This window comes from Macaca thibetana, chromosome 10 (assembly GCF_024542745.1).
Source record: "Macaca thibetana thibetana isolate TM-01 chromosome 10, ASM2454274v1, whole genome shotgun sequence".
Classification (NCBI taxonomy): domain Eukaryota; kingdom Metazoa; phylum Chordata; class Mammalia; order Primates; family Cercopithecidae; genus Macaca; species Macaca thibetana.
Window position 1 is genome coordinate 17980479 of NC_065587.1, and position 14913 is coordinate 17995391.

The window sequence follows — 14913 nt, forward strand, 5'->3', positions numbered from 1 at the left end:
TCTTCGAGGCAAGGTGGAAAAGGTTTGCAGAGGAAGAGGACAGTGATCATGCCTCAGAAGCCACAGAGAACAAGAGGAGCTCTGCAGCAGGGCTTCTCTAGCAGGGTGCATTTCCACCCAGGGGACACTTGGCAATGGCGGGAGACATTGCTTGTTGTCACAAGTGGGCATGGGAGGGCTACTGTATCTAGTGGGTAGAGGCCAGAGATGCTCCTAATATCCTACAAGGCACAGAACAGCCCCCCACAACAAGGAATTATCCAGCCTGAAAATGTCCACGGTGCTGAGGTTGGGAAACCCTACTCTAGAGCCAACAGGCTGTGAGGTTTGACTCATGGTTCCATCACCAATAACTGCGTGACCTTGGCGAGTTCCTTAGCTGCTCTGTGCCTCGGATTCATTGTAGGTTTTCCTTGTTAGGTTTAAATGAGTGAAGTTATACAGAGGGCCTAGAGCCCCATTGTATTTTACTAGAGCCTCATTGTGTTTTAGTTGTAATTAGAAATTGGATAAGGTAAGGACACAGAAGAAGCCATCTGATCTGGGGGTTTCACACTTAGAAGTGACCTCAGAGCGATTGTATTGGGGTGTAAAGGGGCTAACAGCCAGGTGCAGAGGGCACATTGGAATTGGGGCCAGTAGGCACAGACTGCCTTGTCCAACAGGCATAGCAATGGACAGAGGAAGGGGAATGACTAGTTAGAGCTGCAAGGCCAAGTGCAGGGGACTTATTTCTCATCTCTGTCTGTCTATCTATCTATCTATCTATCTATCTATCTATCTATCTATCTATCATCTATCTACTGTCTTCTATCATCTGTCTATCGATCGATTGATCATTTCTCATCTATCTGCCATCGCTTTATCTATCATCTATCTACTTATTTATCTATTTATGCATGTGTACCAACCAAAAGTTTTAGTAAATGCACAAACTGTGATATCATGAAAATGGAAATTTTCAAAAGAAGAGAAATCACCTGCCACCTGACTACCTTAACAAATGAGTGGTTTTCCATCTCTCCTTCCAGGCCTATCATTTTGACAGTGCTTTAGTCATAAAACAGGTCCTCTTTTCTATTGTTTTATGTCACATGAAATTGTACCATAAGCATTTTCCATGATGTGACTTCATTGTTACATTTTCCTTTTTTTTCCAGAATGAAGATAACCTCATTGTTTTTTTCCTGATTGTAAAAATGCTCTATGCCCTTTTTTTTTTTTTTTAAACAATGCAGGCAGTACCAAAAAGTATGAAGAAGAGTGTAATAGTTCCCATTTCCCATCTCACTCTTTAAGGCTAGCATTTTGGTGAACATCCATCCAAACAAATCTCCATGCATTTATCAATTTGTTGACTTCCTCCTTCTTTTATGTAAATATGAATACGATTTAACTGCCAGTCAATTTGGAACCTTGAAGTGAAGGGTTTTTTATGGTTGGGGTCTGCTATGGTCTGAATATGTGTGTTTCCCCAAAATTTATGTTGAATCCTAACCCCCAGTGTGATTAGGAGGTAGGGCCATTAGGAGGCGATTAGGTCGTGAGGTCATCAGCCCTAATGAATGGGATTTGTGACCTTCAAAAGGGACCCCAGAGAGCTGCCTTGCCCCTTCTGCCGTGTAAGGACACAGTGAAGAGCCAGGAAGGCGACCTCACCAGAGACCAAGTGTGCTGGTGCCTTGATGTTGGACTTCCCAGCCTCCAGAATGTGACAAATGAATTTCTGTTGTTTATAAGTCACCCCGTCTATAATATTTTGTTCTAGCAGCCCAAACAGACTAAGTCAGGGTGGTTGTTTTAGGAAGTGGGGAACGGGGCCATGCATGGTTGTACACCAGAACAAAGGAAGCCAGCAAGTCCTGAAAGATACTAGAAAAGGGAATAGTGGGCACATGCAGTGTGTTAGTTTCCTGAGGCTGCTATGACAAAGCACCACAGGTTGGGTGGCTTAACAGAAATTCGTTATCCCATTATTCTGAGACCAGACGTCTGAAATCAAGACTCCCATGCCATGCTCCCTCTGAAGGCTCCAGGGGAGGATCCTTCCTTGCCACTCCCTAGTTCCTGAAGGTCACCAGCAATCCTTGGAATTCCCTGTATTGTAGACACATCACTCCAATCTCTTGACTCCCTCGTCGTGTGGCTTTCTCTTGCCCTGTGTGTGTCAGTTTCTGAATTTCCCTCTTCTCCCAAAGACATCAGTCATTGGGTTAGGGTTCACTCTCCTCCAGTCTGACCTCATCTTAACTTGATTATATCTGCAAAGGCCCTATTTTCCAAATACGGTCACAGTCACAGGTACCAGTGCTTAGGACCTCAACATATCTTCTTGGGGACAACAGTTCAACCCATAACATGTGGGGTTCCCAGGGTGACCAGGAGGAATAGGATAGAGCAAGGACAGAGATTCACGGATTTAGTCTCTGAAGTGACAGGGAAGGAAGAGACCAGGATAAAGATACCAGGATTCTGAGGCTGAAACAAGAGACGAGGAAGCTTCCTTCCTCCAGCAACTCGTGTCTGTGTTTTATTAACCTCCTAGCACTTTACAAAGAGGGCCCCCGGATTCAACAGAGAGCCGGGCTGTCTGTAAACCCCACCGGGCCCCTTCCCCACCGGTGTGCATCTGGCAGCTGCCGTGGGGGCCCCACAGGCCTCCCTCCTGCATCCTGTTGTCTGCTCCTCACCAGATTCTTGGTTGGCTGCCACCTAATTTCTTTTTGGCCTGGGCTAATTTCTTGCAGTCCTCGGGCTGGCGGGAAGCATCACTAATTCCCAAAGTCCTTCCATATGGGCGATTCAAACCCCTCCATCTGCAAAGCATGCACATTTCCCCGGCTTGATCCTTACAGAATAGCGATCACCCTAAGTCTGCAGGAGCATGGAGCTTGTTTCAATGTTTTGAATTCCCCATCCCCGTTCGCTGGTTTACTTGGTTCCCTGTGTCCCCTTCCCCCCAGATTTGCTACCCAAGGTTGCGCTTTCCAAGGTGGCGTGTTAGGGAGAGTGTGGAGACAGTTAAGAGAAAACGTGAAGTCTCTCTGCCAGTTGACATGGACGTCAGAAAGCCTGGAGCCTTCCCAGGCCTGGCTGGAATCAACTCTGGGTGTGATGGGTCTCAGCATGTGAACAAAATCAGCATGAACATCACCCTTTGCCAACTTGGCTCTTGGGGACCAGGGGACAGTTACGAAATAGTAGTCAAGTGACTGAGAATAATGAGGCTTCTGCTCATTAACTTAGGTCTCAGGCAAAGCCCAGCCAAGAGCTGTTCTTGCCACCACAGGCCTCAGCATATTTGGGGGAATTATTACACTTCTCCAATGGTTAAGAGTCACTTCACCTCTGGCCTCCAGCTTTTTGACGCTGCCGGAAGCATTCAGTAATCCCCCAGTGACGCGTCACCTGTCCCATCTTTACCGTTAATTATTTCTTGTCCTTGATTTCCTCTCAAGCGTCAACAGCCACTTCTGAGAAAGACTTGGGATCAGGAACCCAAATATTATAGCTCATATTAAGGTTAAAGGTGATATAACAAGAAAACCCAGCTACAGCTTGTGGCCAGGATGTGCCAGTTTGTGTGAGATTAAAGGAGACCTTACCCAGGCACGAGAGACCCAGCTCATGGGCTCAGTGGGACTCCACGGCAGGAAGACAAGGAAGGGGCTTAAAGGGTTGGGGGATTTCTTTTCTTTTTTTTCTTTTTCTTTCTTTCTTTTTTTTTTTGAGACAGATTCTCCCTCTGTCGCTCAGGTTGTAGTGTAGTGGCATGATCTCAGCTCACTGCAACCTCTGCCTCCCTGGTTCAAGCAGTTCTTGTGCCCCAGCCTCCCAGGTAGCTGGGGTTGCAGGTGTGCGCCACTATGCCCAGCTAATTTTTTTAAATATATTTTTTGTAGAGATGGGTTTTTGCCACATTGGCCAGGCTGGTCTCAAACTCCTGGCCTCAAGTGATCCGCCTGCCTTGGCCTCCCAAAATGCTGGGATTACAAGCCTGAGCCACTGCATTTGGCTGGCTCATCTAATATTGACAGGTGTCTTGCCTCCCTCCTTACCTCTGTTCCCAGCTGGCACTTCTACTACAAATGGGATTTCTTCATGTCACAGAAAATGGTCTCCCATCAGCCCAGCTTACATTACTTCAGTGTCGCTGGCCACTCCTGTCTTCCGTAGCTCAGATACAACACGCCTGAGAATGTTCTCACAGGCCCATTTTACATCAGGGGTTCCATCCTTAGACCAGTTACAGCCCAGGAAAATGTGGTTCTCTGATCAGAGAGGATTTCCCCATGGGCTCTGTTTCTAGAAAAAGGAGGGGTACAGAGCAGATAAAACCAGCACAGTCCACTACACCCCCAACCACGAGGGCACATTCATTCAGTCGCAGGTGTCTTCCCCCTGCCTGAAATACTCTCCAAGCCCAACCCACTTGACAAACCTCGGCTTTTAAGACCAAGCCTTCCAGCACACACTTGCTCACACTCATCCCTTAACAGAGTTGAATCCATCCTTTGGGCCACCTTTGCCCCTTGTACATGCCTCAGTTATTTCACTCACTCGCTCACTCACCCACTCACTCCCTCCTTTGTTAATTTAACAAATGCTGGCCGGGCATAGTGGCTCACGTCTGTAATCCCAGCACTTTGGGAGGCTGAGGCAGGCGGATCACCTGAGATCAGGAGTTTGAAACTAGCCTGGTCAAAATGGCAAAACCCTGTCTCTCCTGAAAGTACAAAAATTAGCCAGGTGCGGGTGCACGTGCCTGTAATCCCAGCTACTCCAGAGGTTGAGACGGGAGAATTGCCTGAACCCAGGAGGCGGAGACTGCAGTGAGCCAAGATCGCACCATTGCACGCCAGCCTGGGCAACAGAGCCAGACTCTGTCTCTCAAAAAAAAAAAAAAAAAAAAGTGCTTAGGGCACGTTGCACCCAACTCCTGTTGGGTTGTGAGTTTCTTAAAAGCAGGAATCATCCCTGTCATCTTGGGATCTCCAACCTTTGCCAGAGTGCTTGGCCCACTGTCAGGGTTTGGTAACTACTGGATGTCACAACCTTAAATATTGGGGTGACTGCAGGACTTGGCCACCCCCTGGCCAGATGGAGAACCTGGGATGCTGGGTACAGAGGGAGGAACTGAATGCCACAGGTTGCCCAGCTCAAGTCAGTAATTTCTCTATGGGCATTGTAAATCCATCATACCCTAGACTTTCAAGAAGGACTCTGTGCCTTCTGTAGCAGTGAATGGCAGAATTCAAACTATAACACATGCCTGGTTTGACCTGATATATTGTGCATGGGAAGTGGTTATTTTTCACATGTTAGATCTGATACTCTTAAGAGGTCATGGCAGCCAACTTGAATTCCCTGTGGTTATGAATTTCTTCGTAGTGTTACTTGTTACCTTGTAAGGCAGCCCTATAAGGGGCAACTCGCTGTCTCCTGGCTACTTTGTCTATCAGTCTAGTTTTTTTCTCTAGGACCACAGGGAAAGTGATCCGTCACCTTTCCAGTGGCCATTTCACATCATGTTCATTCATTTATTCATGTGTTTATATATGCATCTATTAATGCAATCATTCATTTAAAAACAGTTTTAAGGCCTATTTTGTTCAAGACAGTCAAGTCCTCTGTTCCCATTGAGCTGACATCTTTAGAGAAGAGAACTAGACAGTTAAGCAACTAATCAAACAAACAGGAGAAATAAAATTGTCACAGAGTCATGAATAAAGAAAATAGGGCAAAATGAGGGTTGGGGCAAATTTTGATAGAGTAGATAGAACGATGGCTTTGAGGACAAGGCACCTACACACAGTGTGGGAGAAGAGCATCCAGGGAATTGAAGGAAGGGAGGGTGGTGAGTGTGGCTTGCGTGGCAGTGAGGGAGGGGAGAAAGATAGAAAATGAAGATGGAAGCCTGGGCAGGGTGGTTCATGCCTGTAATTCCAACACTTTGGGAACCTGAGGCAGGAGGATCACTTAAGTTAAGAAGTTCAAGACCAGTCTGGGTAACAGCAAAATCTCATCTCTACAAAAAAAAAAAGAAAAAAAATTAGCTGGATGTGGTGGTGCGTACCTGTAGTCCTAGCTACTTGGGAGGCTGACATGGGAGGATTGCTTGAGCCCAGGAGTTTGAGGCTGCAGTGAGTGTAATGACGCCACTGCACTGCAGCCTGGGCAACAGAGTGAGACCCTGTCTCAAAAAATAATAATTTTTTAAAAAGAGAAGAAAATGAGGATGGAGTGGCAGGCAGGGGCCAACCCATGTGGGACCCTGTAGCCATGATAAGGTGCTAATGATCTCTTGTCAGAAAGAGAGAAGCCTTTTGAGGGTTTAAAACAGAGGAGTGATGTATAATTTTGCAAGAGCACTTTGAATATGGGATCTTGAGGTAGATTTCCAAATCTGTAAAGACAACGAGGAGCTGCCTGCTACTTTTATTTTGAGGAATCAGAAAGGTTCTGATTTAGAGGTGAGTTTTGGAAGCCCTGGAGAGAGAGAGCACCATAATACCTGGAGCCAGAGTCGAGCATCCCAAAACAAGTCATGGGATTCTCCTCTTGGAAGGTCGTCTTGGAAGGACATCCTCCTTTTCTAGATAGCCAGGTTTGGTATTCTTTGTTTTTCCCATGTCTCTCTTATGAATTCTCAGCAACGGGGGAAAAAATAGGAGGCAAGAGACCTTTCATTATTTCCTCATGGAGAAGGATGTCTTATCCTTCACTGCCACTGCTGTCTGTGATGGAACCCACGCTGCCAGGGCGGAGTGGAAGTCTCATTGTCGAGGGTCATGGACAATGTATTTATGTGTTGTTTTTTAAGATGCACATCCATTTAAAAAAAAAAAAAAAACAGACAAGCATCTAGTAAAAACATTGCCACACATGATGGATAAAGGGCAGTATCCTTAATACACAGAACTCACCTCAGTAGGAAACCAGAGGCCCTATTTTGTTTTGAATGGAAAAGGATGTGAACAGACTTTTACAGAAAAGAAAATGCAGATGGTTAATAAAAAGTGTTTAATTTCACTAGAATTGGAGAAATGCAAACTCAAACAATAGCAGGATACAGGGTGTCTTTTGAGGGGAAATTCTGTTGTCAAATTGAAAAACAGTATTTTTCAAAAACTGCAGTGCTGGTGAGGCTGTAACGAGATGGACACTCAAAAACAATTTGTGAGATGTACCTTAAAAAGGGGACTTTTTTGGGGTATCTTACAAAAAGCTTATACTCTTTAATCCATTAATCCCACTTCTTAGGATCTATCTTATGAAAATAATTTAAAATAATGGCACTGATTTGTATGTAACATATTGGAAATAGCCTATATGATAATAGTAAATGATTGGTTGACTTAATTATGATATATCATTCAGTGAACTATTGTGTAGAAATTAAAAATTATATTTTGGAAGATATTTTTGGTAGTAGAGAAAAATATTTATACTATACTATTATGTGGAAAACATTAAAATCAACTAATAGAAAGTATGGAGCAATTATGAATGTGAATGCATACTATATACATTGAAATTGATCATTGGATCAAAAATGTATATACAAAGGTTGTTAGGAGTTTCCTCTGCATTGTAAAATTGTGGGTACTTTGTTTATTTCTTTGTACATGCCAAGGAATTTTTATTTTGTTATGCACAAGGAGTGTGTATTACTTTTAAAATCAGATAAAAATAGCAAATGGTTATAAGTGCTCCCTATTGCCCCAGCCTAGGCAACATAGCCAGACCCTGTCTCTGCAAAATAGAAAGCAGTAAGTGCACCTTATTGCCTGTCAGGGACACACCCACAGTCTCCCTTCATTCCTTCTTCCATCACTCTGTTGCTGTAATTCCAAGATTCTAACCCTAACCCTAACCACAGAGTGATACGAATACTGTCATACCCTTTTGAATGTCAGCATCATTTCTACAGTGAGACTGATTTTTTGTGTGTGATTTAAAAGTAAGGAATCCAAAAATAGTTTGATCTTTGGCGGTATGAATCAAACAATGTGTGAATCCTCCTGGGGCCCTGTGATGGAGTCAAAAGCATGTGGACTTGGAGCCAGATGACCTGAGTTCAAATGCGGCTCTCCTGCTCCCGAGCTTTGTGATTCGAAAAGTTCATAATTTCCCTGGGCTGCAGTGTTTCCATCTATAAAACAGGGAGATGGTCCAGACCTTTACCCAAGTCTGTTTGTGAGCGCTCGTCAGGATCCTATCTGTAGAGAGACCTAGCAAATAGCCTGGCATGGACTTGGCCATCAAATCCATACTCTTGCTGCTTTCCAGAGGTGGCTACTTGAACAACAAAAAACAAGACGTGTTGGTTGATTTGAGATCTGCAGGAACAAGAGCTGGAGCTGTGAGGCTACACAGACCCGGCCCTACTGCCTCTCTGCAGCGTATCTTTTTGAACGAGTGACTTAGTCTTCCTGAGGCTCAGGGTGCTCGTTTGTGAAATGGGAGTTGATGACAACACTCACCTCCTAGGGCAGTTGTCCTCACCATAGATAATACATACATTCAGTAGAGTGCGTGGTACCTTGCAGAATCTCAGTTGATTCACTGAGTTATTTGATATATTTTTTTCTGGTTGCAAGTGAAATACATATTCAATGTAGGGAATTTAGGAAAGAGCCTTTAAGAGAGAGAGAGAGAGAGAGAACGTGCTTCCAGCCCTTTGACTTGATGGTGGAGTAGCTGTGCCTTTGCACCTAACCGCCCTCATCCCCTACCCTCTCCCCGTTCTGAACTAAGCTGCCGGCCTGTAGTCAGTACTATCATCCCCAGCAAGCTGTGGCCGGACGCCCTGGTGTTTCATCAGTGCCCCAGTGTGGTAACACGGCTCTTGGCTCTCTCAGCAGATCCTTCAAGCCAGACTTCATCCTGGTCCGCCAGCACGCCTACAGCATGGCCCTGGGGGAAGATTACCGCAGCCTGGTCATCGGCCTGCAGTATGGAGGGCTGCCTGCTGTCAACTCTCTCTACTCTGTCTACAACTTCTGCAGCAAGCCCTGGGTGGTAGGTGACAGGGCAGGCTGACCTGGAGGGATCTGGGAGGCAGTGGGTAGCCTCCCACTCTGCGACAAGCCCACTCCCTAGCATGGAGACCTCAGTAGTAAAAATTCTTATTTAAGCAACTATCCTAGGGCTCTTATTAGAATTGTTGCCTAACAATTATATTAATGTTATATTTTATATATTATTATGATAAATATTTATACACTGGGCACGGTGGCTCATGCCTGTAATCCCAGCACACTGGGAGGCCAAGGCAGGCGGATCACCTGAGGTTGGTAGTTGGAGACCAGCCTGACTGACATGGAGAAACCCCATCTCTGCTAAAAATACAAAATTAGCCAGGCGTGGTGGCGCATCCCTGTAATCCCACTGTAATCCCAGCTACTTGGGAGGCTGAGGCAGGAGAATCCTTTGACCCCAGGAGGCAGAGGTTGTAGTGAGCCGAGATCGTGCCGTTGCATTCCAGCCTGGGCAACAATAGCGAAACTCCATCTCAAAAAAAAACTTTATAATAAATACATACATATATATTAATATATACATATTATGTATTATACATGTTACATGTAACATATGATATATTACATATATGTAATAATTGATCTTTGTAATATATATAATACAGTGATACAATATATACTATTAATATATAACAAAACATGTTATTATATAACAACATATTATGATATAGTGTTACATTATAACATTAGTCATAAAGATGTGCCATATTGTTTTATGAACATTCTATCATTATTGTTGTTAACAGCAGACCCCATTTATTGAGCACTCACTATGTCCCAGAAAACTATGCTACCTGGCACTCATACTGTCATTTTCATGTGAAGTGAGTGTCACCCCTTCGTTTTACAGAGACAGAAGCTCAGCTTCAGGCCAGTTAAGGAACTTGCTCAGTGAGTGGTGAGGCCAAAACTTGAGCCATCTATCCCCAACACCCAACATTTAATTTCTCTTCTTTTATTCCTTAGTTTCAGTCATTCATTTCATTTATTTGAGTTTCCATCCAAATGTTACCTATAAGAAAGACCTCTTAAAATACTACTCCTCGGCCCAGCATGATAGCTCATGTATGTAATCCCAGCACTTTGGGAGGCCGAGGCAGGTGGACCACGAAGTCAAGAGATCGAGACCGTGCTGGCCAACATGATGAAACACCATCTCTACTAAAAACATAAAAATCAGCTGGGCATGGTGGCACATGCCTGTAGTCCCAGCTACTTGGGAGGCTGAGGCAGGAGAATCACTTGAACTTGGGAGGTGAAGGTTGCAGAGAGCCCAGATCGGCCACTGCACTCCAGCCTGGAGACAGAGCAAGACTCTGTCTCAAAAGAGAAAAAAAAAAAATACCACTCCTCCACTTGCTCGAGTACTCTCAAATCCCTTACCCTGCTTTATTTTTTTCCTAGATACTTATCTCCACCTAGAATGATAAATTCATCCATTCGTTTGTACATTGTCTGTCTCTATGATTAGAAGTTATTCATTCACGCAACAAATACTTCTTGGGCACTTACTGTGTTTCCGGTACTGTCCTAAGTCCTAGAAACATAGCAGTGAACAGCTCAGACCAAAATCCCTGCCCCGTAGATCTTACATTCTAGTGAGCAGGGGCATGTGTGGTGCTTTAATACATATGCAATATGTCCTGTGATCAGTGACAAGGGGGAAGATCAAGGATGGAAAGAGGATGGGTAATGTGGAAGCTGGGGGGTATGTAGATTGTGCTCTGTGAAGCTCATAGCTGTCTGGTCTGTGGTGTTTTGCTATCTCTCTGTGTGACCACCCGGTGGTGTAGGGTCGTAGTTGAGAGTGTGAGCTCTGAAGCCAGATTCCTAGGTCCGGGCTTCTCCACTTATGAGCTGTGCTACCTTGAGCAACCCCCTTAACCTCTCTGAACTTAGCTTCCTTATTTAGAAAGTGGTGATAGTAATAGAGCCTTCCTGGTAGGGTTATGATTTAATAGATGAAAGTGCTTAGAATGTGGCTGGCACAAAGTACACACTCAATAAATGGTAAAAATTATCACTGCCTTCGGTACTTGAAACAAGTTCCATGTAGAGTTGGGACGCTCAGTACTTACTGAATGGCTACATGCATTAATTTAATAGGTATGGGTAGACTTTACCACTATTGTCATGGCCCTGGTCTCCTTCTCATTCTGCCCTAACTGGGCTTTTTGGCCAATGGCATCCAAGATTTTCAAGTCCCACTGTTAGGAAAGGGTCCTAGATGGTGTTAGCCCTTCCCCACCTTTTTCTGCAGTTACGACGATAGTAGCAACCACCATTCATCAGAACTAACTGTGCACTATCCTGAGCCCTTAACATGCATATTGTGTTTAATTCTCAGCACCCTTATGAGTAGGAGTGCTAATATCTCTATCTTACAGATGAGGAAACTGAGGCTTACATAGCTAGTAGTAAGTGGTAGAGCTAGGCCTCTTCCAAACTCATGTGCTTACCTGTGGAATAACTCTCCCTTTCTGGACTCCAATTTCCTTGTCTGCAAAATGGGGGACCCCACACACACGTATCATTTTCCATATTTCCGAGTTCTCCTAAACCTTCCAAGTTGACCCCCTGTTGTGCTGCATCTGAAGGCCACCCCCCAAGGGTTTGCAAACCAGTCCTGGGCGGATGCAGAAAGTTCCTAGTTACTCTGTTTTCAGTGTCCAGGCTCTTAGTATTGAGTGACCTCCAAGTCAGCTTGGCCACTCCTTTAGCCACTGGGCATCCACATGGGACCACAAATTCCAGTTGATTCCTTTACCTTGTTCAGAATCTGATTTGCTCTTCTCTGCTTATATCCACCAGCAGCTCTCCTTCACCTTCTGGGTGAATTCTAAGCTTTCTGGTCAGGCCTTTAAGGCCGGTGGTCCGTGATGGATCACGCTTTGACCTCGTCTCTCTCATCATCACCTGCAACTGACACCACAGCATGGCAGCTGCAGAGGGTCTCCAGCACACACTAGTCTCAGTGCACACCTGGAGGGCCCTTTCTCCTTCTCTTATGTCGTCTGCTCCAGGGAATCATCCTGACTCCCTACTCTCTCCCCCTTCCAGGTCCCATCACCCACTATGCTTCCCTCCAGCAAGACATTAGTATCACAGCCATGCACCTGCAGCCTGTCTTCCCTCAGCCCTTGCCCCCCATGTTCAGCTTGTTGCTCCGATAATAAAGCATAGTGATAGAGCTCACCTTCGAGCTCTGGAGACAATAGCTAATATCTGGCAAAACAAGCAAGTGTTGAAGCAGGAGGAGAGCAGTGGGAAGGAATGTGGCTTGAGCTGTTGGAAATGAGAGGGGTTGCAACAGCAGAGAAAATATTTATTAATAATAACACCTAGCATTTTAACATTGCTGTGAACAAAGCACTGCCTTTGGCACACTGTATCCTTACAACAATCCCATGAGGTTGGATCTCCAGTTTACAAGTGAAGAAACCAAAGCTCAGAAACCTGAATTGACTTCCCAGGTTATACAGCTAGTAAGTGGCAAAGCAAGAATTAGAACCCAGGGAGGCTGGATCCACATCTAACACCATCAATTACCATGCAAAGCTGCCTCTCTAGAAAGAAGACATTGCAAGCAAGGAGCAGGGCATGAACATCAGCAGGTGGAGAAGGACCTTATGTGAAATGCTGAGGCTGTAGTAAGTGCTCATTAAATATGGTTGAACTGAACCCAGTGTGCTGCCTACTTACTAGGTCTTGGGCAGAAATGGAGGGGTTAACATGGCTGGATGATGGAGAGGATGAATGTCCAGCCAAGGAATCTGGTCTTTATCCTGTAGGCAGGGAGCACCTACTGAAGCTCAGCTCAGAACAGTCGATGCTTGAGGCCTCAGATCAAGTGGGAGGTTTTGCCCTACTGGGTAACAATGGTTGATCAACATTCTCTCCTCTTCTATCCTAGTTCTCTCAACTCATTAAGATCTTCCATTCCCTGGGTCCTGAGAAGTTCCCGCTTGTGGAGCAAACATTTTTCCCCAACCATAAGCCAATGGTGAGTGCCCTTTTTTACTCTGTTTCTTTGCGTGATGTGGAGTGAATACAGATGTCTTGTCCTCAGTCCCTTTGGATGAAGGAGGTGGACTCTAGGGGTTGTACACTGACCACGCAGACTCTAAGGCGGAGTCACAGTGTCCTGTGGGAGTGCCTGGATTTCCTAAGGGAAATCATCTCTCCAGGTGAAATTCGGGCAGTAGGGCAAATGACAAAGGTGTACCACATTCCTTGGACCTTGGAGATTTTCCGCAAATCAGGGGACAAGTTCTGGGGGCAGCCAGAGGCTGGTTATAAAGGTAAAAGGTGTTTTCAAGGTGAGATGTTGTTTGACTTGAGCCTTTTGTGGAACCTGATTTCAACTCATATTTTAATAAAAAGCAGTAATATTAATATTTGATTTGCATTGGTGGTTGAAGGGCAGTGTCCTTATATGTCCTCTTCACTTTCCAATTTCTGAATGCACCTGAGCTCTCCTCTGGGAAGCATTTAGGGCTTAGCTCAGAGTATGTGGTACAGCCTCCCATTTGGAGGATACCTGGGTGGAAGAGGTGAATGTCTTTTTGAATGAGGTGAAGGGTTCTCCACCTGAAGCCAGAAAGTGTTGTGGGGAGGAGGTCTGAGCAGCAGGGAAGAGCCTGCAAACATGTCTGCTTGCATAGTTGGTGGTCTTCTTAAACTGGTCAAAGGAATTCAAGGCCGTGACCCTGCGCTTGGCCTTGCAAGGAATGAGTCTTTGGGAACAGAATAATGAATAGGGTATCCCATAGTCCCAGCTGGGGACTTACTGTGGCTGTTTGTAAAGTCCAAGCTCAGGCTGCTGGCTAGACAGTCCTGTTTGAAGACACTGATGGTTAGGACTGCAGGTTGCAGGAGGAATCACTCTAACCAAGCAGAATTTTCTATTGATGATCTTTCCCCTATATCTGATCGGGCAAGAGTCACAGAATCCAGAACATGCTGGCTGAGATAAGAAGGGCACATGTGAAACCCAGCATATCCCGAAACCCTGGATTTTCCTTACTGTATGCATCCTTACAGTGGGGAAAATTCAGAGGTCATTATCAGACCAGCCTGAATTTGAATCCCAGTTCTGTCTACACACTAGGTCTCAGGAAAATGACTTTATCTCTGTGAGCCCCAACTTCTTCAGGTAAAAACTGTGGTTGATTGTGGAGCAACCTCATCGAGTAGTCGGGATTTCATGAGATCCTGTGTATAAAGTGCCGTACCTGGCCTATGGTAGGAGTAGCTTTAAAACAAGGGTGAAAACCTGGAACATTGTCAGTGGCAGTTTGAAAGTCGGGCGAGGGGTCTGCAGCCAGCCCAGCCCATTGACAGTGACAGGCCCTGCTGTAAACTCTGAAAGGAGGTTGTTATAAGCTCTGGGAAAAGGTCGCCAGCTGTCGTGAGACCTCATGAGTTCCTGGTGTTCCCAACTAGGCCAAGCCATACTTGGAATTTCAAGCAGGCAATTGACATCAAGGACTGCAGTTTGCAGGCCACCCCTCCCCACCTCCACCAGGTTGGGATTCTTAGGAAGAAAACAAGGAGAGCTGAGTGAGGACTCCAGTCTGGGGGTACTTGTACCACCAATAGGTGATTAGGTACAGGTGTATTAATAGATCCAGATTCAGCAGAACTAGGGAGGACTCGAGCAATAGAATCAGGGAGCAAAGTCAAGGCAGGGCACCTCTCCTGAGATTCCTTCTGCAAGGGAAAAGGACTGGAGCGGGGTGGGGCCAGGCCGTAGCAGTGCATGGAGGGAGGGACGTGTCCAGGCCTGGAGCTGGGGACAGACTTCCAAGGCCTGCTGGCGTGTACATAACTCCCCGTGGCGGTCAGAACACAACAAGGCAAGAGACAG

General features: G+C 45.5%; 1 protein-coding gene across 6 annotated transcripts in view; it reads left to right on the forward strand.

Annotated features, from left to right (window-relative positions):
* The window catches only part of SYN3 (synapsin III), a 556822-nt gene that overhangs the window by 174657 nt on the left and 367252 nt on the right, over positions 1–14913 (forward strand). For 4 of the 6 annotated variants that reach the window (XM_050745857.1, XM_050745859.1, XM_050745858.1 and 1 more), the window contains exons 5-6: positions 8865–9024; positions 12958–13047. In XM_050745857.1, coding sequence (XP_050601814.1) covers positions 8865–9024; positions 12958–13047 — 250 coding nt within the window. The remainder of the gene's footprint in view (positions 1–8864; positions 9025–12957; positions 13048–14913) is intronic. The other 2 variants (XM_050745861.1, XM_050745860.1) reach the window with 1 other exon arrangement.